This window comes from Camelina sativa, chromosome 12, assembly GCF_000633955.1.
Source record: "Camelina sativa cultivar DH55 chromosome 12, Cs, whole genome shotgun sequence".
Classification (NCBI taxonomy): Eukaryota; Viridiplantae; Streptophyta; class Magnoliopsida; order Brassicales; family Brassicaceae; genus Camelina; species Camelina sativa.
In genome coordinates this window covers 12,817,876-12,838,836 of record NC_025696.1, presented here as the reverse complement: position 1 = coordinate 12,838,836, position 20,961 = coordinate 12,817,876, and the positions used below count along the sequence as shown (strand labels likewise).

Here is a 20,961-nt window from a genome sequence, read left to right as displayed (position 1 = left end):
AAAAAAACGAGGCATGAAATAATCATTATCCTCTTCACTTATTAAGCCACTCACTATAAGCAGCAGCAACTCCAGAACATAGTGAGCCCCCAAAACATTAAAGCATGATGATGTCTAATGATGATGATCTTCTTCCATCCATTTCTCTAAAATTTTGGGATTTCTGCCAAGACTCTTCTTCTTCTCTTTCACTTCTCTGAACTTCAAGATTCGTGTCAGGACAAATTTTGTATTTGTGTATTCTTTTTTTTTTTTTCTGATGTTACAATGGCAGACAAGATCTTCACTTTCTTCCTAATCTTGTCTTCAATCTCTCTGTTTTTCTCTTCTCTTCTTTGTTCTTCTTCTTCTTCGACTTCACCTCTTAATCTCTCACTAATTAAACAAGCCAAAGTCCTTGTCTCTCTAAAGCAAAGCTTTGATTCCTATGATCCTTCTCTTGATTCTTGGAACATTCCAAATTTCAATTCTCTCTGTTCTTGGACTGGTGTTTCTTGTGACAACTTGAATCAGTCCATTACTCGTCTAGACATCTCTAATCTCAACATCTCCGGCACTCTCTCCCCGGTTATATCCCGTCTTCCGCCGTCTCTCGTTTTCCTCGACGTGTCTTCAAACAGTTTCTCCGGTCAGCTTCCTAATGAGATCTATGATCTCTCGAGCCTCGAGGTGTTAAACATCTCTAGCAATGTTTTTGAAGGAGAGCTTGAGCCACGTTGGTTCAGTCAAATGACTCAGCTTGTGGTTCTTGACACTTACGACAACAGCTTCAACGGATCACTTCCACTAAGTCTGACCAAACTCACTCGTCTCGAGCACTTAGATCTCGGAGGAAACTACTTCGACGGTGAGATACCTAGAAGCTACGGAGGTTTCTTGTGTCTCAAGTTTCTTTCTTTATCTGGTAATGATCTCCGTGGGAGGATCCCTAGCGAGCTAGCGAATATCACCACTCTTCAACAGCTTTACTTAGGTTACTACAACGATTACCGCGGCGGGATACCTGCAGATTTCGGGAAACTGATCAATCTTGTTCATTTGGATTTAGCTAACTGCAGCTTGAAAGGATCAATTCCTGCAGAACTTGGGAATCTCAAGAACTTGGAGGTTCTGTTTCTTCAGACCAATGAGCTCACAGGCTTTGTTCCTCGTGAGTTAGGGAACATGACAAGCCTCAAGACTCTTGATCTCTCCAACAACTTTCTAGAAGGAGAGATTCCTCTGGAGCTATCTGGACTTCAAAAGCTTCAGTTGTTTAACCTCTTCTTCAACAGATTACATGGAGAGATCCCTGAGTTCGTATCTCAGCTTCCCGATCTGCAAATCCTCAAGCTTTGGCACAACAACTTCACCGGAAAGATTCCTCCTAAACTCGGATCAAACGGGCAGTTGATCGAGATCGACTTGTCTACCAATAAGCTCACAGGTTTGATCCCTGAATCACTCTGTTTCGGAAGAAGACTAAAGATTCTCATTCTCTTCAACAACTTCTTGTTCGGTCCTCTCCCTGAAGATCTTGGCCAATGTGAGCCGTTATGGAGATTTCGTCTCGGACAAAACTTTCTGACTAGTAAATTGCCAAAGGGGTTGATTTATTTACCGAATCTTTCACTTCTTGAGCTTCAAAACAACTTCTTGACTGGAGAAATCCCTGAAGTCGAGGCGGGAAATGAACGGTTTTCGAGCCTCACACAAATCAATCTATCCAATAACCGGTTGTCTGGACCGGTTCCTGGTTCGATCAGAAACCTCAGAAGCCTTCAGATTCTTCTTCTCGGCTCTAACAGATTCACAGGACAGATCCCTGGCGAAATCGGAAGTTTGAAGAGTCTTCTCAAGATTGACATGAGCAGAAACAACTTCTCAGGCAAGTTTCCTCCTGAGCTTGGTGATTGTATGTCACTCACATACTTGGATTTGAGTCATAACCAGATCTCTGGCCAGATTCCGGTTCAGATTTCGCAGATTCGGATTCTAAACTATCTGAATGTCTCTTGGAACTCCTTAAACCAAAGCCTTCCCATCGAAATCGGATACATGAAGAGCTTAACATCAGCAGATTTCTCACACAACAACTTCTCCGGTTCAGTACCAACTTCAGGGCAATTCTCTTACTTCAACAACACGTCATTCCTCGGAAACCCTTTTCTCTGTGGATTTTCTTCAAACCCTTGCAACGGTTCTCAAAACCAATCTCAATCTCAGCTACTCAACCAGAAGAACGCAAGATCCCACGGTGAAATCTCCTCAAAATTCAAGTTGTTTTTCGGGTTAGGCCTACTAGGGTTTTTCTTGGTGTTCGTCGTTTTAGCTGTGGTCAAGAACCGGAGAATGAGACAGAACAATCCGAATCTATGGAAGCTCATAGGGTTTCAAAAGCTCGGATTCAGAAGCGAACACATTTTAGAATGTGTTAAAGAGAACCATGTGATTGGTAAAGGCGGTGCGGGGATTGTCTACAAAGGCGTAATGCCAAACGGAGAAGAGGTTGCAGTCAAGAAGCTCTTAACCATAACCAAAGGATCATCTCACGACAACGGTTTAGCAGCAGAGATTCAGACATTAGGTAGAATCAGACACAGGAACATAGTGAGATTGCTAGCGTTTTGTTCCAACAAAGACGTCAATCTCCTTGTTTACGAGTATATGCCTAATGGTAGCCTCGGAGAAGTCTTGCACGGGAAAGCTGGAGTGTTTCTGAAATGGGAAACACGGTTACAAATAGCGTTGGAGGCAGCAAAGGGGTTGTGTTATCTTCACCATGATTGCTCGCCTCTTATAATTCACCGTGATGTGAAGTCAAACAATATCTTGTTGGGTCCTGAGTTTGAAGCTCATGTCGCTGATTTTGGGCTCGCTAAGTTTATGAGGCAAGACAATGGAGCTTCAGAGTGTATGTCCTCGATCGCAGGCTCGTACGGCTACATCGCTCCAGGTACATGACTGATTCCTAATACTCATTTCTTGTATCACACGTAACACTCAATTAAGGTCAAATGTTCACTTCTAACTAAAACTCATGATTGACCTAAACCTATCCGTTTTTCTTGAATGCAGAATATGCATATACACTGAGAATAGACGAGAAGAGCGATGTATACAGCTTTGGAGTAGTGTTATTGGAGCTGATAACGGGTCGAAAACCAGTAGATAACTTTGGGGAAGAAGGGATAGACATTGTGCAATGGTCAAAGATTCAGACAAACTGTAATAGACAAGGTGTGGTGAAGATCATTGACCAGAGATTGAGCAATGTGCCATTAGGAGAAGCCATGGAACTGTTCTTTGTCGCAATGCTATGTGTTCAAGAACATAGTGTTGAGAGACCGACCATGAGAGAAGTTGTCCAGATGATATCTCAGGCTAAACAGCCCAATACTTTCTAAATGCAGTGGTGTTATATATATAAAACTAAATATATATTTTTTTCTTCTGTTTTATGTGTTTCATAGAGTTTTTTTTTAGAACTGTAATGAGGGTTTGGTGATATGAGTTTTATATTGAGGTTGAGGAGGCAGAAAAAGGGGTTAGGATTAAATCTTCGTGTCATAACATATCCGGTCAACCAGAGCTTTAGAGAAAGAAAAAAAAATGATGAATGATCTGAAAGATTATAAATAAAATTTTGATTCAATTTTCTATTAAATAACTTTGTAAGAAATTAGTAACATATTGTCAGATTTATTTTTCCACACACACAAATGCTTATTTATTTTTATAGATACAAAAAATGGTTGATTGCATCACTTAAATAGTCTCACAAATGTAAATGATATCAATTTAAATGACTTATTGATAAATGATGCATAATATGTGGTTTAGTATCAATTGTAATTATTGATGTGGTAATCAAATAATTTGACATTGGTTCAATAAAAGTGACACAGTTTTATTTTAACTTACATCACTTCAAAAATATAATTTTACATCACTTAATATAGTGATGCAAATTAAATATCAATTAATAAATGATACAAAATTGATCTCAATAATAAAATATTTTTAAAACAATAAATCAATATACCACAAATCTTTTCCATAAATTAATAATTATAAAGAAAAAAAATTCGTAAACATATATTTTCTGTTTGGATTCGTAAACCTGTTTCTTTTATTTTTTAATTTCCTCACTTTTTATTTGTTCTATTAAAATATATATGTATTAAAAAAAAGTTTAATCTGAAATTCATTTCCATACTACTCACGATCTTTGTAATTTTCCAAAAAAAAATAATCTTTGTGATTATTTAAAGGTGAAAGTGGTTCTCCATTAGTAAAAAACAAACAAAAAAAATAGGAGTGATCAAAACAACAACTTTTGCATAAGTTCTTTTTTGATTATCAACAACACAACTACTGGTGAAACAAATTACGCATCTACAACACATCTTCAGCATATTATCATCACATCTAAGAACATTTGAAGACAAGTGTAATTTTCTTCTCCATATTTTTTATCAATTTTTTATTATCTCATGTAGAATTCTAATTTTTTCTCTGTTATTTTTGGTTATATACTCAGAAAATCTCAAGATGAAACAACAATGTCATCAAGAAACTGGAAAAGAAAGGCATGGAAGACAATAATATGTGTTTCATATAAGACTTAAGCATGGAGAAATACATATAACACTTAAGCAAGAAAAATCCATAGCTAGGTTATGAATCTATGATCTAAGTTCATCTTACTTTTTTTTTTCTTTTGTAAATCGATGATAAATCTATAATAATTGGGTTGTTATTTGTTTTTTTTTACTATTTTGTAAATAACGATTTTAATAAAAGATATTAGTAAAGATTTGAAAAGATTTTAATAGATATCAAAAACAATTTCTGCATATTAAAAATAATTTCGTAAATATTTAATATCAAAAATTTGTTATTAATTTTTGTATTATTAAAACAAAAAATATTTTATTAGTATCGGTTATTCATAAATGATACCAAAATTGAAAATCATTTACAAAAGCTGACACAAATAATTAAAATCATTTGTTGTTACTTGTAACTGACTTAAATATAATATCAAATAAACTGATACAAATTATTTGCATCAACAAATAGTTAATCATTTTTAAAAGTGATACAAGTTATTTTTACATTATTTAAATCTGATGCAATATATAAAATAAATGATTCAAAACAATAGTTTTTTTGTAGTGACAGTATTTACATTATCGGAACGATGTTGTTTTTAGTATTAATCCACAGATTTGATGTCATTGATTTTCTTTAAAAATTTATAAATCTCTGAAAATGTTATATATTCACACAAAATTTTATAGTATTTCTAAATCAAATTTGCAATACTTGGATTTGTTTTCGTTTCTTAAAAAATAAAAAACACACTCACATAGAGCTGTTAAAATGAGTGAGCTATCTATGGTCCGCTCATATCCAATTCATTATAAACCGGTCATGGACAAGTCCATAGACGAGATGAACTTAAATGGTCGAAGACCAATATGAGAAAACGGGCTGGACATAATGGACATTGGACAGCCCAGATTACCTAAAACTAGGTTAAAATTGATTTAGAAAAAAAATCTAGAAATCATTTCTCATTTCATTTTTTTAACCTATGGCTATTAAAATGAATAAATCAAAATCATGTTCCGGCGGAAAAATTACAAAATTACGTTTTAGATAGAAAAATTACAAAATCATTTTTCTAGCGAGAAATGGCGGGAAGAATTTCAAGATCATATTTTTGATGAGAAAATTATAAAATCATGTTTTTGACAGAAAAAATTACAAAATCACATTTTTGGCAAATGACGGGTTCATGTTTTTAGTGGAAAATTTATAAAACTACGTTTATAGAATTTATAGGTGATTTTGTTTAGGAAAATTTATAAAATCATGTTACAGGTGATTTTGTTTAGGAAAATTTATAAAATCACATTTTTGATTTGACACACACCTAGTTTTGTTTTCAACAATTAAAATGGGTTCAGGACCGAACCAAATAGTTTTGAGCGCATAAATAGTTGGTTCGGTCAAAGGTAAAGAATTTAGGGGGAGGTATTGGTTTGGGATTTTAAGAGAATTTTAATGACTTTAAATAAAATCATGAAAAGTATAAAATTGAGGATTCTAAGTGATTGTTTAGAAAGTTGTTTAAAATCTTGCTGATTTTTTTTCCTACTCTTGTAAAATCACTCATAAAATCTTGTAAAATCTTTTTCAAAAAATATTGCACAATACTCTTTTGATTCAAAGTTTATGTGAAAAAAAAAATCTCTTGCTTATCATCTTCTATAAAATCATCTTTATTCAACGCCTGTTGACATTATCGGTTGTTCTGGTTTTATCAAAAAAAAGGACATACTCGATCTCCAAGTTATAGGTACAAGAGTTTTTCATCTTGTTACGAAGTGATGATACAAAATTTTATACAAAAAAGGATGTCATGATCTAATATACTCGGAGTGTGACGTAAACAAACATGCACACACACATAGAGAAGAAAGAGAGATAAAGAAAGAAGAGAGAGAGGGTCGAAGTGAAAGTTGAGAGAATGAGGAGGAGTTTATGCTGGGTTTCTCATCATCGGACGGTGGTGGAAGGTCACCGTATAATCCATCATCGGACGGTAGTGGAAAGTCACTGTTGGGTCTTCGGTTCTTCTTCTCTGCCTCCCAAAAAGTCATGAACTATGATTCCCAAATCTCTCTATTTGATGAGAGAGTTTTCATGACTTTTTTAATGAAGAAATTGATATAAAATCTTAAACCAATAACATATTATTTGAATTCATTAACAATCCAAAATTTTTTTGTTTTATTTGAATAACATAAAACTTTTAATGACTTTATAGAACTCTTAATCCAATAACAATAGATTTATCAAGATTTTAGATTACTTTTTATAAATCCACAACTAATAACACCAAATTTTAAAAGAGTTTTAAAAAGTCTTGATTGAATAACAACACATATTCTAGGTAACTTTTTAAGTCATTAAAATTCTTTTAAAATCTCAAACCAATACCCTCCTCTAAATTATGCGCTCAAAAGTCAAACTATTTGGTTCGGTTCATAATATCCGGTTCAATATTTGGTTTGGAATCAGCAATTGATTGGATTAAACCGACTACACACTCCTATAGAAACCACACGAAAACTTGAAATTGAAACCGTGGAGAGAGACAGAGAGAGAGAGATTTTGTGCTTCCTGAAGAAACTGGATCTGAGTTTCTTCTCCTAAATAATTTCTCGAAGGTTCGTCAATCATCTTTGCTATCTATTGCGTTACAAGTTAGAACTCGTTCCCCTTCACTAAAACCCTAATTGCGAGCTGCTGAATTTGGAGTTCATAGATTCGATTTTTGTGTTTTTTTCGAAGTTTTAGGTTTTAAGGAAGAATGAAACATTCCAAGGATCCATTTGAAGCAGCAATTGAGGAGGAGCAAGAGGAGTCTCCGCCGGAATCACCAGTTGGCGGCGGCGGAGGAGGAGGAGGCGATGGTAGTGAAGAGGGAAGAGCAGAAATCGATCAGACAGCGGAGGAAGATGAGAGACCTGTAGATGTTCGCCGTCCGGCAAAGAAGTCTAAAACCTCCGTTGCTGTTGCCGAAGCGAGGAACAAAGATGACGATGAAGAAGAAGAGGAAGAGAATATGGAAGTTGAGCTTACTAAATACCCAACTAGTGCTGACCCTGCTAAGATGGCTAAAATGCAGTGAGTCCTCTTTTTATAGATTTTGATTGTTCTTCACTGTTTCTTGATTTTGATACTTATGAATTGATTTTGTGTGATTTGAATACTTCAGAACCATATTGTCGCAATTCACTGAGGATCAGATGAGTAGATATGAATCTTTTAGGAGATCTGCACTTCAAAGACCACAGATGAAGAAGGTATTATATATTAGTATATGATTTGTGGTTATGAAACATTCCTTTAATTTTGTTGTTTCATCTAAATATAAAATATGAACCATTTTAGCTTTTGTGGTGTTAATGCATTTTGCTTTTGTGGTGTTAATGCAGTTGTTGATAGGTGTCACAGGGAGTCAGAAGATTGGTATGCCAATGATTATTGTTGTCTGTGGTATAGCTAAGATGTTCGTTGGTGAACTCGTTGAAACAGGTAAGATAGCTCCCAAATTTCCAACAATGGATTTGTTTGTGTTGCAATGGAGAAACTGTAGAAGAAAAAAAAAAACTCACTTGACTGATTTGAAAACATTTATGTGTAGCTCGAGTTGTTATGGCGGAAAGGAAAGAATCAGGACCTATAAGACCTTGTCATATCAGGGAGTCCTATCGTAGACTAAAGCTTGAAGGAAAAGTGCCTAAACGATCAGTTCCTCGGCTCTTCCGCTAGTCAGACCTAGAGACGAATAGACAACTTTTTTCTTGGCTACAGAATCGGAGTTCACATATGTTTGTTTAGGGAGTTTATAAGCTGGCGAGATCTATCTACCTATCAATCCCATGATGAAAGAACACTGCGTTGGCTTCTCTTGTGGATTATATTGTTCATTGATCCTTTGAATGTTGTGTTAACTTTTTCTTTGAATGCAAGATCATCAATCTTGGGATACATAGAATTGGTATGTTGTTTGGTATTAGTAGTTTCGGTTATAAGCTTTTGGCTAACTAAAAGTTGGTGTCTGTTTCAGATTTGATTTGGCATTTAAAGGTTTTAGGTTTTGTCAGTTACAACATTTATTCCTAAACCCCTACGTTTCCCCTTACTCGAATAATCAAAATCTCTCCTTACAACAGTTTTATATGCTGTTCAGCGTCACGATCAGAATTGGGTCTATAGTGTCTCTAATTAGTACGGAGACGTTTTAAATCACACATGTTGCGGCGAAAGAGGATCTTAGTATAGTAGTGGGCTTTATGGATGGGCTGTGTGTCGAAACGAAAGGCATGGGGACTAGTAGTGTTAAATAAAAAGAAACTAACTAGGGTAGCGTATTAAAAGTCTACAGAAACTTAAAGGACTAGTATTGGAAAAATAAAAAGAATAAAAGAAGTTTTAGACACAATAACGCACCCACTATCTTTCTCCTTCCCTTCCGCCTTCCTCCTTCTTCTTCTTCTTCTTCTTCCTCCTCACTGTTTAACGCAGAGAGAACCTCCGTCTCTTCTCTCTTCTCTTCTTCTCCTCTCTCTCTTTCTCTACAGAATAAGTTTTTTTTTTTTAATTCATTAATAAAATACCATTTGATTCGCTGGTGGTGATCGGATACGTGAAAGTAGAAGCACGGCTATTGTTTCGTCATCCTCGAATTGGATGTGGAGAAGAGATTAAACGAATCTTATAGATTTCTGAAAATTTTAAATTAAAAAAAAACAGATCGGAATCGGAAAACGTACCATTACAAAATTCGAATCAGGTTTCTCACTTGGGTATAATGATGAGGTTTCTCTTCTTCTCTGTTCTTCCTTTTTGACCTCTCTAGAGTTTTGTTTTTTTTTTTTTCCATTTTTTCACTGATTTCTGTTTTGTTTTCTTCTTCTTCTTCTCTGTATATATATATATTTTTTTAAAGGATTTTCCAATTGGTCCTATGGATCTGAGCTTTGCTTTCATAAAAAAACTTCTGATTGACTCCATTAGATTACAGCTCTTTTTTTTTTTCAATTTGATCACTTCATGTTTTATTTTTATTTTTTATTTTGGAGAAGAGAGAAAGCATTTTGCAAATTTCGCAGTTAAAATCTTCAAATTGGTTTCAGAGATTTTGATCTGATTTGGTTTTTTTGGTTTTTGATTTGATTGATTTAGGTATCAAAGAGTAAGCCCAGATTGTCTTCCCCATACAACAAATGGAAGCAAGAAGCCTTACTTAAGACCATCACCATCAAACGACGACACAACCACCGTCATTACCACCACAACCTCAATCGCCGCCGGAAGAGGATTCAACGCCGGATCATCATCGTGCACAACAACAACCTCTTCCTTAGATGGAATCCCCAAAGGAGTCCGATTCAGATCCACCTCCCAACAACAACAACAGCAAGAAGAACATGATCCTAGTCCAAGCCGTCGCGGCGGAGATGTGCTGTTACAGTGGGGACAACGAAAACGATCGAGAGCTTCCAGAGCCGAGATCCGATCCATCACAGCTGATGACTCTTCATCTTCTTCAGGACAAGGTAAGATTCAATCGAACAAACTCCAGAGACGATCGGTGAATCCTTCTATGCCACCACCACCACCACCAGCTCCTCCGGTTTTCACTAGCCGGAGTACTAACCCTAGAAACGGTTTCGTCGTCGGCAAGGAATCTTTCTTCCCTTCTTCCTCCAGGTTTGTTTAGCCTAGCCTCTCTCTCAAAATCTTTTTTCGTTTTCATTAAATTTCCATATTTTGATATTATTTATTTACCTTAAATGTAAAAAGATTTTTTGTTTTTTTTTTTTTTAACCGAAGTGTTGTGTTTCTTAGAAATGTTTAGATTTTGTTACTCTAAATTAATCTTTCTCTATGATCGTGACTTCCATTTTAGCTTTCTGTTTTTGTTCATCCTTGTTATGTGATTTAATACTTGTTTCCTCTTTTTTTTTTTTAATTATAATTGCTATTTTTGATTTTCCGGGTATTTTTTGATTTATCCAATTTAAATTAAATTTATTTGTATTTTTATCTTTTTTGAGATCTAAACGTTTGCTTCATCCTTCCTTCAGTTATAAAAGAGCTGCTTTAACCAAAGTTTGGTGATCCAAAAATTCCTTTTTAGGTAATTACAGTAGTACCCTTAGAAGCACTTAGAAGCAGAGAAGTTGTGTCTTTTTTTTTGCCTTTTTCCCCCAAAGTGCTCTGTTTCTTCTAATGTGTTTTTAGCTTTTGGGTGAAACTAGAAGAGATTTTTGGATCAAAGTCTTGGTTTTTTTTTTTTTTGTTTGTTTGGGGGTTGGGAGTTAAATATAAAGAAGATCTCGTATTTTTTTTTCTTGCCTTTCTTTGACCTAATCTTCAAATCTGAGCTACTCGTTTTTGATTATCATAATATTTGCTTTTGGTCCCTCTCTTTAGTTTGTGTGTTGTTGTGTGTGTGTGTCTGCGTTTTGATTCTGATTCTTAAATATGTAAATGGGTACAACTAGTTTCCTTTTCTAATTTTCTTCCTTATTTTTTTAACACAAGGGGAAAACAAAACACAAAAAAAAAAAAAAACAAATCTTTTTCTTCATGTCGTAATTTTCATTAAACTCTCTCAAAGTTTGATAGTTTAGCAAAAAAAGTATCACCTGTGGATTTATTATTAAAGCTAGCTGTTGATCATCATCATCATCAATCATGCCCAGGAATCTAGAAGATCGATCAGCCAACGGATCACCATCAAGGAACAACAACAACATGAACGGCCGTATGATGTCCAGATCGGGTGGTGGCTCAAAGCGATCTCCACCTTCACCTGACCAAATCGAGAAGAGATCAAGCCTACTTAGAGATCAGAGACAAAACGGGTTTGATCATCAACAACAGCAGCATCAGAGAGTGGTCAGATCAGAATCAACGGCTCAGGGTCATCATCATCCAGAAGTGGAGATGAATGGAGGAGAGAGAGAGAAAGCAACGCAAGAGTGGCCAAGGATCTACATTGCTTTGTCTAGGAAAGAGAAGGAAGAAGATTTCTTGGTTATGAAAGGAACTAAGCTCCCTCATAGACCCAGGAAACGTGCTAAGAACATTGATAAAGCCCTTCAGGTAACTACTAACTATAGATTCCTTTCATTGATAAAGAAAGAAAGTTTTCATTTTTTTTATCTCACTGTTAGAAATATCATAAAATGATTAATATTTTGTGTGTTTGGACAGTTTTGTTTCCCAGGGATGTGGTTATCTGATTTGACCAAGAACCGTTATGAAGTTAGGGAGAAGAAAAATGTGAAGAAGGTAATTTGAACTTTACTTTTTAACCTTTTTTATATTTGGTTCTTAGTTTTGTGTGATAATGATAATGACAAAAAAGTATGTTAAATAAGTATAATTGGAGAATGTGTTTTATAGATGATGAATCTACTAAACTAATATGGGTCTTCTTCTAGGTGTATATATAATTTTACATGTAGTAGTATTATTATTTTTATATGTGGCAGAGAAGGTGGTGAGTTGTAGACAAAATTGAAAATTGGGTGGACCTTATTATTTATTTATTAATAACCAAAAAAAGATAATAATGGAATTCACAAAATGGACAAGACATGGGACCTACTATTCCACCTAATGGAGGAGAATAATTAACTGTTTTGTTATTATAAAAAACTGTTTGCAAAGTAACAACATATAAATAAACACAAGTGGTGTCTCCCTGTTTTTGTTTTTTGTTTTTTTTTATTAAAAGTTTGTGAAAATTATTTGATATTTTTTGTTTGTTTATGTGATTGATTAGGTGAATAATAATAGTAATACACTAATTTAATTTCAGTAACCTGGATTTTATTACTGGTAATTGGAGATTAAAGATTGTTAATATTGAATTGTATATCACTGTGCAGCAGCAACCAAAACGGAGAGGATTGAAAGGCATGGAGAATTTGGACACCGACTCTGAATAAATTAATTTTTTTTTTTTTTTTTTTTGGGTTAATGTGGTTTTTCGATTTCTCTTTTGAGAAAAGAAAAAAAAAAACAAGACGCACACGTGTGGCTAGCGCGTGCGGAATAGGCTCAGCAAGAACCAGATCGAGCCTATACGATCGAGAGAACTTACCTTCTTTTTTTATTTTTCTTTTTTTTTCCTTCTTTGGTTTTTTTGGGGGGGGGGTTCCAAAATTCTCTTTCTTTTGTTTCGTGTACAAAAAAGAAAGTTGAAGATCCCATCTTCATAAATCATAATTTCTCTATTTAATTATTGGAAAAAGAAAACGAGAAATTGTTCTCTAAAGAGTTTCCAAAGAGAAAGAGAGAAATCTTATAAATCCAAAAAGAACAAATAATCAAATTTAATTAAAAATAATGTTCTTTTGCGCTTAAATATGAATCCAAGGTTCGAACCACACTGAACATTTACTTCGTCTTTTTGTTATGTCGTTGTCGAGACATCTCATTATTCGGTTCTTGCTCAAATTTCTTACATGGTTTAATGTTCTAATCGAACCACCCCCTTGCTTAGGTAAACCGGACCGATCCGGTCTGATCTAAACCGGAGAGGGTTTATAAAATTGGTCGGGTCTACTTTTAAACCATCAACTTATGAGAAAAGGAATCAGAATCTTTGAATAAACCCCGATGGAGATTTCAGGACGGCGAGTGAGAAGATTCAGGATGAGATTCCGAAGAGACCACCTCGCCTGCGGCGACAACATGGAAAACGAAGCTTCATGCTGTTACTGCGACTTCAAGATCTTTAATTTCAACGAACCTATCTTCCGTATCGGACGGCGATTCTCCGGCGTGATGAAAATCTGGTTCTCAATCGGACTCGGATTCGGCGTCGCTTCTCTTTTCCTAGTCACCATGTTCCTTCTTCTTCAGTTTCACCCTAACCCTTTGTTCTCCAATCGTCTCACTTCCGCCGTATTCGGTTTCTCTCCTTCCACGGTCAGCTCTCACTTCAAACAAAAATCTCATCTTGGAAACATTCGAAATTAAAGCTACTTACTTTGAATTTGTGTGTGTGTGGTTTTGGCAGCTTGTATCATTATCCGGCATTGCCTATGTATTCGTTTCCACTGTTATTACTGTTTCAGTTCATGAACTTGGCCATGCTCTTGCTGCTGCTAGGTTAGTTCCTTCAAAAGCTATCACCTTTTTTTAATAGAGAGAAGGGGAATGTAATTTTTGTAGATTAGAATTGGGTTTGCTTTTGGGAGCTTTATTCTTAGATTATCCAATTCTTAGGCTTCTTCTGATTGAGCGGCAGTGAAGGAATACAGATGGAATACATTGCCGTTTTCATTGCAGCTATATTTCCAGGAGGTCTTGTAGCTTTTGATCATGATGTCTTGCAATCACTTCCAAGCTTTAACGCTCTTCGTATCTACTGTGCCGGTATTTGGCATAATGCAGTGGTTTGTGTTTTGGCTCTTTACTCCTCCTCTTCTTATTTGTTCTTTGGATAAAGAGAGTTTCTTGATTTGTATTTTCTTTATGTGCAGTTCTGTGCACTATGTGTGTTTGCTTTGTTTCTCTTGCCTCTGATGTTGTCTCCGTTTTACAAACACGGTGAAAGCCTCACGGTATGTTTCTTGTGTCTTTTGAGGTTATTTTAACGTTAATAATACTCTGTGGAAACTCTAATGCTTTAGCTTCTTGTGTAGGTTATGGATGTGCCTTCTGTGTCGCCATTGTTTGGTTACATGTCTCCTGGAGATGTTATTGTATCATTGGATGGCATACAAGTCCATAAACCTAGTGAGTGGCTAGAACTGGCAGCGATTTTGGATAAGCAAAACAGTGAAACATCGAATGCTTCTTTGTATCTTGGAGGGTCAAGGAGATTTCATCACGGGAAGGGTTACTGTGTCCCTATCTCTTTGATTGAACAAGGGTTCAAGGGGAAAATGGTTGAGAACCAATTTGTTTGTCCCGGTGATCTCACTGCATTCTTACCAATGCCATGCTCAGATGCAGCACACAAGGAGGGTTCTGTTTGTTTGGATGCGAAGGATATTGTCAAGCTTAACAAATGCGGTGACGGATGGGTGACAACATCAGACACTGATATTAAAAGTGACTGCGTGTGTTCACAGGTGAATATTGCTCATGGACTGAAAACATTGATTATATATATTATTGCGTTTTCTTAATTCTGATACATTTGATGTCTCAGGGCGAATCGTGTTTACAAGCAATGCAAACTCCAGGCGTGTCATGGACAGAAATTACTTATAGAAAAACCTCATCACAGGATTGTTCTAGGCTTGGTCGAGATTTCAATACATCATCTTGTCTTGGCACGTTTGTTTTTGTCGGTGATCTGATTCGCATGTCGAGATCAGTTCGTTTAACTGCATATCATCCTCGTTGGCGATTAAACATCTTTGCCAAATCCTTCCCGGATATCCTAGAAAAGAGCTTGACCTGCACATTCCATGTCTCTCTTGCACTAGTGCTTCTGAACAGCTTACCTGTAAGTTCTACATTCAACTCGACACCAAATCTTATATGTAAATTAAAATCTTGATTGCTTGATCTTAATATATTTTTTTTTGCTAGGTGTATTACCTTGATGGTGAATCCATTTTAGAATCTAGTCTTCAGTCTTTCACTTGGTTAAGCCCAAGAAAGAAGAAGACAACTCTTCGAGTATGCCTTGTGGGAGGGAGTCTTCTCTCTCTCTTCGCCGTATTCAAAATCTTCCTTATCAGTTTACCTCAGAGTGGCCAATGGTAGATGCCTGCGATCTTGATTCTCAAATCTTTACAATATGATTGTTATAACTGCACTCAAGCGAGGTACAGAAACCAAACAGGAATCATATAACTTCGGATCATGTTGGGATTGTTTATGTTTGACCTCACTATAGATATATAGTTGTATAGTATCTAAATCAGTTCCACACTTTAGATCCTCATGATGAATCTCACTTTTATCTTTCTACATACAACAAATTTGTTTACAATTTATACATTTGCCAAAATTTATTGAACCTTAAATTTGGCTATGGACCGTTCAGTTGGACAAAAATTGTGAATCTATTAGGCCCTTCTTCTCAAGTTCACTTGATGTGTTGAATTAAAATCTAAATATCTAATATAGGCCCAAACAGAATCGAACACTCACAATATATATTTTATTATCATCATAATAATATTTGGATGCAATTTTCTACTAATATATATGGACGCAATTTTGTAATATAATAATAGTATTTGGATGCAATTTTGTAATCGAGTGTTACCCTACTTTTATTTGATTTCGATATCATTAGATCATATTCTTTAAGCAGATTCTAGATTTGATGTGTTAAAAGATCATTTTAATGATGGTAAACAACCCACGGGTGATGAATGATATTTTAATATCTTTTTCTCCATTGTACTTTTAGTATTGTTCAACAAAATTTTGGTAAAATGATGACTGTGATTACTGATTAGAATATTCCGAATTATGAAAACACCAACAGCAACCTTAAAGGTGGACCAAAGGGGCTCTAAAGAGCGCAATAGATAAGATTCTCAATCCCACGGTCCATTATTTTCAACGATTATTCTTCTTTTCTTAAGTCACTCCCTATAACATTTCTTTTTTTTTTCTCCTTCGTTGGAAAACCACTAATCTTGTTATCTATATTACAGATGTCAAAAAAAAGAAATTGTTACAATAACCCCAAAAGAATGATGATGTATTGAAAACAAAGTAGTGTTACGTTTGGTACACTATTTTATTTATCGTCTCACGCGGTATGAATCCAACATGGGCATTGGGCAACATATACCATCATCATCAACGGTTCAGTTTTTCTGTTTATAATGTTTTAAAAAAATTCACTATATGATAAAACGGAAGTACACAACTTTTTTTTAGACTATATAATTTTTATAAGTTAGTTACAAAATAGGTTATAGATTAAATATATGTTGGTTATAAAAAAAGTTATAGATTAATTGGTTAATATACAAGTAAGAATATTCCAAAAAATCTTCTAAAAACGAATATTCCAATGATTTATACAATTTCTAAAATAAAATTTTTAGTATTCTATGTATTCTTACAAAATATATATTGTAAAAAGAATAAAATCTTAGCAATTTATCACACTTAATCGTGATTTCCGGGATCTTATTTTATAGTTAAAAATAAAATCTTACCTAAGCATGAGTCATATTAAAATACTTTCACCAAACATGTTCAAAAATTAAAATAAAAACAAGCAACAAATAACAAACATAACCATATATCTCATACATAAAATTACAAAACTAACAATATAAAACTTACAAAATAGATGTTTTTTTAAAACCATCATATTTAACATATGATTTATTGCATAATATTTTATCCAAAAAAACTTTTAAAAATAATCATATAAATTATATTTTATTTTAAAATTATAATATAAATAAAATAAATTTCAATTTGTGCTCTAACACGGATCTTAATCTAGTTATTTGTAAATTATGTATGAAGTTCAGGGTAGTACATGATTTTATAACAAATAAAAATATTATAGAATATATAATTAAATAATGATATAATACTATAGAATTTATTTTTTATTATTTTATATGTTGAGTATTAAATATTTTGACAGTAGATAGACCAAATAAATTGACAAGTAAAACTAGTAAACAAAACACACGAAAAGATGAAAACGTGTGCATGTGTAGGACCAACGTGGAAACAAAAGGTCGGCTATACAAACTGCGTTGGGCTTGCTTCTTAGCCCAAGTCATGTGGTATCCAAAAACGCACCGTGTCATTCATCAATTCGCCTTTCCCTAATTGTTTTTTTTTTATCTATTGAGATTAAATCTTCTCGCACGTTATTAGCAAGAAAAAAAACTTATGAAAATGAAAACAACGTCACGCTGCCGAAAATGAAATCTTTGTTACTGTGTTCGAAATTATAAAGCACACGTACGCAATGTTAATAAAGCAAACTTAAGAGTTAAGAGAAGACGACATGTGGGGATCGGATATGGATATGGTTCGGTCGTTTGGTTGCTTCTTCAGCGAGCCATGATTCGACCCGTGAATGTGATCAAGACTTTTATTACGCCTTTTTAAATGTTTTTCTCTTCTTTCTTCTTTCACATTTTAATTAGGTTTCAGGTCTTTCTAAGGGGTTTATACTACTTTATATAGAACCTTAAAATTACAAATTTATATTGTTTATTTCGTCAGGATATATGCAAGTGAAAGTATGAATTGTAAGTTTGAAACTTGGGCAGAACAAAAAAAAAATTGGGTTAGTTAATTAAAATAATATTCGTTCTTTTTCACAAAAAAAATATTATTTTGATATATTTCATAATAATTAAGAAATCTTGAATTTCATGTTTATTTTTATCTAATAAGTGATTTATGATTTAAATGTAATGAATTAAGATTTGGGTTTAGGGGTAAAATAAAAAAACGTTAACATAATTAAAAGTACATTAGAAATGTAAAATGACACATTTTAATTTTATAAAACAAATTTATTTCTCTAAAATAACATTCTTTATAAAACAGATGAAGTATGTATTAGTAAGGTCATAGAACTATTTATTTTTAATTATGATAAATATTATATGCTGTTTATATATATGTAAAAGATAATGTATTGGAAGTCAATTCTCTTTCATGTTTTTCCATAAAAAAACAAACCAAGCGTTGAACAAAATCTTGGACGGTTTCACCATGCATGGTTTCAATTTGAAATATGTTAATTTGATTTCTTGTTATTATTAATAGTAAAAGAATAAGAAAGATTTTGCAAAAAAAGAAAAGTATATATTCAAAACACACGAAGCCTCGTAGCATACGTCAGAAGATTTACAACCGTGTCGGTCTAATTGGCTTAAAGCTAAGCGACAAAGAGCCAATAGATTCGGCGGGAACATTAGTCATTTCGATTCTTGACAATTACACTGAGAAGACTCTCTGTGACATGAAAATTAAATAATAGAAAAGCTTTACTTTTACTTTATCATTATTATTGTTTTTTCTTTTTTCATTTTTAACCTAAAGTCCGGTATCTTTTTGAAACAAAGCTTTTTTTTTTTAATATCAAAATTACTGTTTCTCAACTACCATCCATTTTTCTACCACAGAAACGTATACAATATGCTTATTTTGATTCGTAAAATTTTGACCATCTAATATATTATTAATTACTAGAACGATTTTTAAAAAACTATAATACGTATGTCAAATGGAGGTTATGTAACCAGCTCAGGCAAGTTAGTGATCAATGTTGAAGCAAGAAAGTAAACTTTTGTCAAAGAGTAACTTCGAATAACATTGTTTTGGATAAACAATGATGTAAACGATAATGTAATAAGAAAACTATTCTAACAAGAAGGATCCTCAAGTATTATGAAAATCTTTATAATAAAGGTTCAGATGATCTTCAAACAATAACCGTCGACGTCTTTATTTTTAATTCTAAAAGAACATCTGCCGATTTTTACATAGATTTTTCTAGTGATCAAGTCTTTTCAGTTGCAAATTCTTTTACTTTATATAGCTCAGATCTTTGACAATATCCACTAATGACTGTTACGACTTACGAGTATTTAATATTTATTAATTTTCTCAAAGTGTGTTATTCAAAAGATATTTTTTGTTCGATTACCTGTTGTCTAAAACAATAGTAACAATTTACTTTTGCTCCAAAGTCCAAATACTGTAATAATTAGATGGTAGAACAGAAATACAAAGGTATTTATTTTTTATTTTTATGATGCTAACATTTCGATAAAACATTTAAATATTTATTTTCATATTTTCACAAACTGTACTATGTAAATCACTAAAATAGTACAAATCAAAATTGTTATTATTTTTTTTGTCGACAATACAAATCAAAATTATTCTTGAACAGCTATTTGTTTTGTACCAGCAGGTCTAATCAATACTCCATATTTTAACCTAACGATATGTCTTCCTCCTTTATTCTCTAAATTCCTTTTTACCGCAGTCCGCATAACTAACTTTTGTCATCATTAACCAAAAAAAAAAAAAAAACATTTTTGTCATCAGTTTGGACCAAATATGAATCCAAATATAACTGCCGGAAAACCTAAATTTTAACATATGTAGCAGCTTGTCATTAACTTGTAAAGATCGACCATTGCCATGGGCGGGGACTTAACCTACTCTAGACTATACTACCAAACATATTTTTCCCACGATCGAGGGTGATAAATTGATCATGTGTGCAGTGAATGGCAATATTGTTGGATGGTAAACAGTTTGTATAGTAAAAACAGTTAATGTAAATTCACAAACGTCTATATTTATTAATGTAACGACTTGTTGAACTCTGCGATTCAAAGATCTCTATATTATTGCTAACCAAACATGCATTGACAGTGGAACATGTGTCTCGTACTAACGTGTGAAACATGAGTCAGGTATAGTAATCGAGTATGAGGAGAGAATAGAGATATATGTATCAGAAGAGTGAGAGGAGGATGTGCATATTGTGCATGTGAGCGTCAAGAAATAAGAGAGAGAGAGAGAGAGAAAGAAAGAATAAGATAGGAGAGAGAGAGCACATGCAAAAAGGTATCCCAACTGCCATTACCTAACATTTTCACGTATCAAGATTGGTGAATGGTCTCTCTATTTTTAATCACCCATGTGACCTTTTTCTTATTTATTTATCTTTTTAAAAATATAGTAACTTTTTTTGTCTATATAGTATCATAGTAGAAAGTTCAAACCTCCTTTTTTCTTAACTAGGATAAGCATTGATCTACTAATTAACCACGGAGAAGGGGTTGATATAAATCGAAACCCACATTTTAAGGGACCATAATTAACAAACATCTCAATATGTAAAAATTTCCTAAAATGGGGCACTGATGATAACCTACAAGAAAATAGATATTCTGGAAACGGAATAACTAAAGTATCAGTAAAAGACACTAATTCTTACTCAGCCAGATTGATGATAACGTTTTACTTACAGCCAACTGCGGATCCTTTTGCCAATCTAATCTATGTGTGTGCTTTTTTGACAACATCTCCATGTGTGTTCTTTTACAACATCTCCAGAAGAGTATATACTATCAGGCTATCACTGTATCACATAGTCATAAATCAATTGCAATTGTTTGATGTGGCCTTGGTGGATTAACCAATAATTTAAATATATTTGCTAAAATTTGCCAAAAATCTAACTGTTTTATTTTTGTTAACTGTTGTCAGACAATGTCAGAAAAAATATATTTCCCGTGACTATTGGAGAGAGAGTTAAAAAAGGTAAGAGGTCCAACAAACAAAAGTGTATTGAAATAAGCGAACACATGTGATCTGCCATTTTGCCATTGACCTTCTTCCCCTAGACATGTGATTGTATACAACTTATTTAGTTTATTTCTGATTTTTTTTTTT

At 33.8% G+C, this 20,961-nt stretch overlaps 4 protein-coding genes across 10 annotated transcripts; all 4 read left to right on the top strand.

Annotated features, from left to right (window-relative positions):
* Positions 33-3,508, top strand: LOC104731505 (leucine-rich repeat receptor-like serine/threonine-protein kinase BAM3). Its single transcript, XM_010450905.1, has 2 exons — positions 33-2,935; positions 3,058-3,508. Exons 1-2 carry the CDS (start codon positions 268-270, stop codon positions 3,384-3,386), a joined length of 2,997 nt encoding a protein of 998 aa, XP_010449207.1. The 5' UTR covers positions 33-267; the 3' UTR covers positions 3,387-3,508.
* LOC104731504 (transcription initiation factor TFIID subunit 11-like) lies at positions 7,114-8,674 on the top strand. Of its 3 annotated transcripts, none has more exons than XM_010450901.1 (5): positions 7,114-7,223; positions 7,354-7,683; positions 7,775-7,862; positions 7,995-8,094; positions 8,204-8,674. In XM_010450901.1, exons 2-5 carry the CDS (start codon positions 7,367-7,369, stop codon positions 8,329-8,331), a joined length of 633 nt encoding a protein of 210 aa, XP_010449203.1. In that variant the 5' UTR covers positions 7,114-7,223; positions 7,354-7,366; the 3' UTR covers positions 8,332-8,674. The 3 variants fall into 3 exon arrangements, with proteins under 3 accessions (XP_010449203.1, XP_010449204.1, XP_010449205.1); XM_010450902.2 differs by having other exon boundaries at positions 7,118-7,223; positions 7,348-7,683; positions 8,204-8,514; XM_010450903.2 differs by having other exon boundaries at positions 7,137-7,259; positions 7,348-7,683; positions 8,204-8,514.
* On the top strand, positions 8,996-12,823 carry LOC104731503 (ras guanine nucleotide exchange factor R-like). Of its 2 annotated transcripts, none has more exons than XM_010450900.1 (5): positions 8,996-9,381; positions 9,748-10,275; positions 11,274-11,676; positions 11,788-11,865; positions 12,471-12,823. In XM_010450900.1, exons 1-5 carry the CDS (start codon positions 9,374-9,376, stop codon positions 12,525-12,527), a joined length of 1,074 nt encoding a protein of 357 aa, XP_010449202.1. In that variant the 5' UTR covers positions 8,996-9,373; the 3' UTR covers positions 12,528-12,823. The 2 variants fall into 2 exon arrangements, with proteins under 2 accessions (XP_010449202.1, XP_019089750.1); XM_019234205.1 differs by having other exon boundaries at positions 12,468-12,823.
* LOC104731502 (membrane-bound transcription factor site-2 protease homolog) lies at positions 13,153-15,546 on the top strand. 4 transcript variants are annotated; one of them, XM_010450895.2, is made up of 7 exons: positions 13,154-13,512; positions 13,604-13,695; positions 13,835-13,982; positions 14,070-14,150; positions 14,232-14,663; positions 14,744-15,043; positions 15,130-15,546. In XM_010450895.2, the coding sequence occupies exons 1-7, from the start codon at positions 13,201-13,203 to the stop codon at positions 15,304-15,306; spliced, it is 1,542 nt and encodes a 513-aa protein (XP_010449197.1). In that variant the 5' UTR covers positions 13,154-13,200; the 3' UTR covers positions 15,307-15,546. The 4 variants fall into 4 exon arrangements, with proteins under 4 accessions (XP_019089462.1, XP_010449197.1, XP_010449198.1 ...); XM_019233917.1 differs by lacking the exon at positions 15,130-15,546 and having other exon boundaries at positions 13,153-13,512; positions 14,763-14,894; XM_010450896.1 differs by lacking the exon at positions 13,154-13,512 and having other exon boundaries at positions 13,606-13,695; positions 13,813-13,982.

What these genes read in the sequence shown, in the direction of transcription:
- LOC104731505 (XM_010450905.1), top strand. Translation starts at nt 268, where the DNA reads ATGGCAGACAAGATCTTCACTTTCTTCCTAATCTTGTCTTCAATCTCT. An exon ending in GTACGGCTACATCGCTCCAG is followed by an intron (nt 2,936 to 3,057) that starts GTACATGACTGA and finishes TCTTGAATGCAG; the next exon opens with AATATGCATATACACTGAGA.
- LOC104731504 (XM_010450901.1), top strand. Translation starts at nt 7,367, where the DNA reads ATGAAACATTCCAAGGATCCATTTGAAGCAGCAATTGAGGAGGAGCAA. An exon ending in GCTAAGATGGCTAAAATGCA is followed by an intron (nt 7,684 to 7,774) that starts GTGAGTCCTCTT and finishes TGAATACTTCAG; the next exon opens with AACCATATTGTCGCAATTCA. An exon ending in TGGTGAACTCGTTGAAACAG is followed by an intron (nt 8,095 to 8,203) that starts GTAAGATAGCTC and finishes ATTTATGTGTAG; the next exon opens with CTCGAGTTGTTATGGCGGAA.
- LOC104731503 (XM_019234205.1), top strand. An exon ending in TTCTTCCCTTCTTCCTCCAG is followed by an intron (nt 10,276 to 11,273) that starts GTTTGTTTAGCC and finishes AATCATGCCCAG; the next exon opens with GAATCTAGAAGATCGATCAG. An exon ending in ACATTGATAAAGCCCTTCAG is followed by an intron (nt 11,677 to 11,787) that starts GTAACTACTAAC and finishes GTGTTTGGACAG; the next exon opens with TTTTGTTTCCCAGGGATGTG.
- LOC104731502 (XM_010450895.2), top strand. Translation starts at nt 13,201, where the DNA reads ATGGAGATTTCAGGACGGCGAGTGAGAAGATTCAGGATGAGATTCCGA. An exon ending in GTGACTGCGTGTGTTCACAG is followed by an intron (nt 14,664 to 14,743) that starts GTGAATATTGCT and finishes TTGATGTCTCAG; the next exon opens with GGCGAATCGTGTTTACAAGC. An exon ending in TGCTTCTGAACAGCTTACCT is followed by an intron (nt 15,044 to 15,129) that starts GTAAGTTCTACA and finishes TTTTTTTGCTAG; the next exon opens with GTGTATTACCTTGATGGTGA.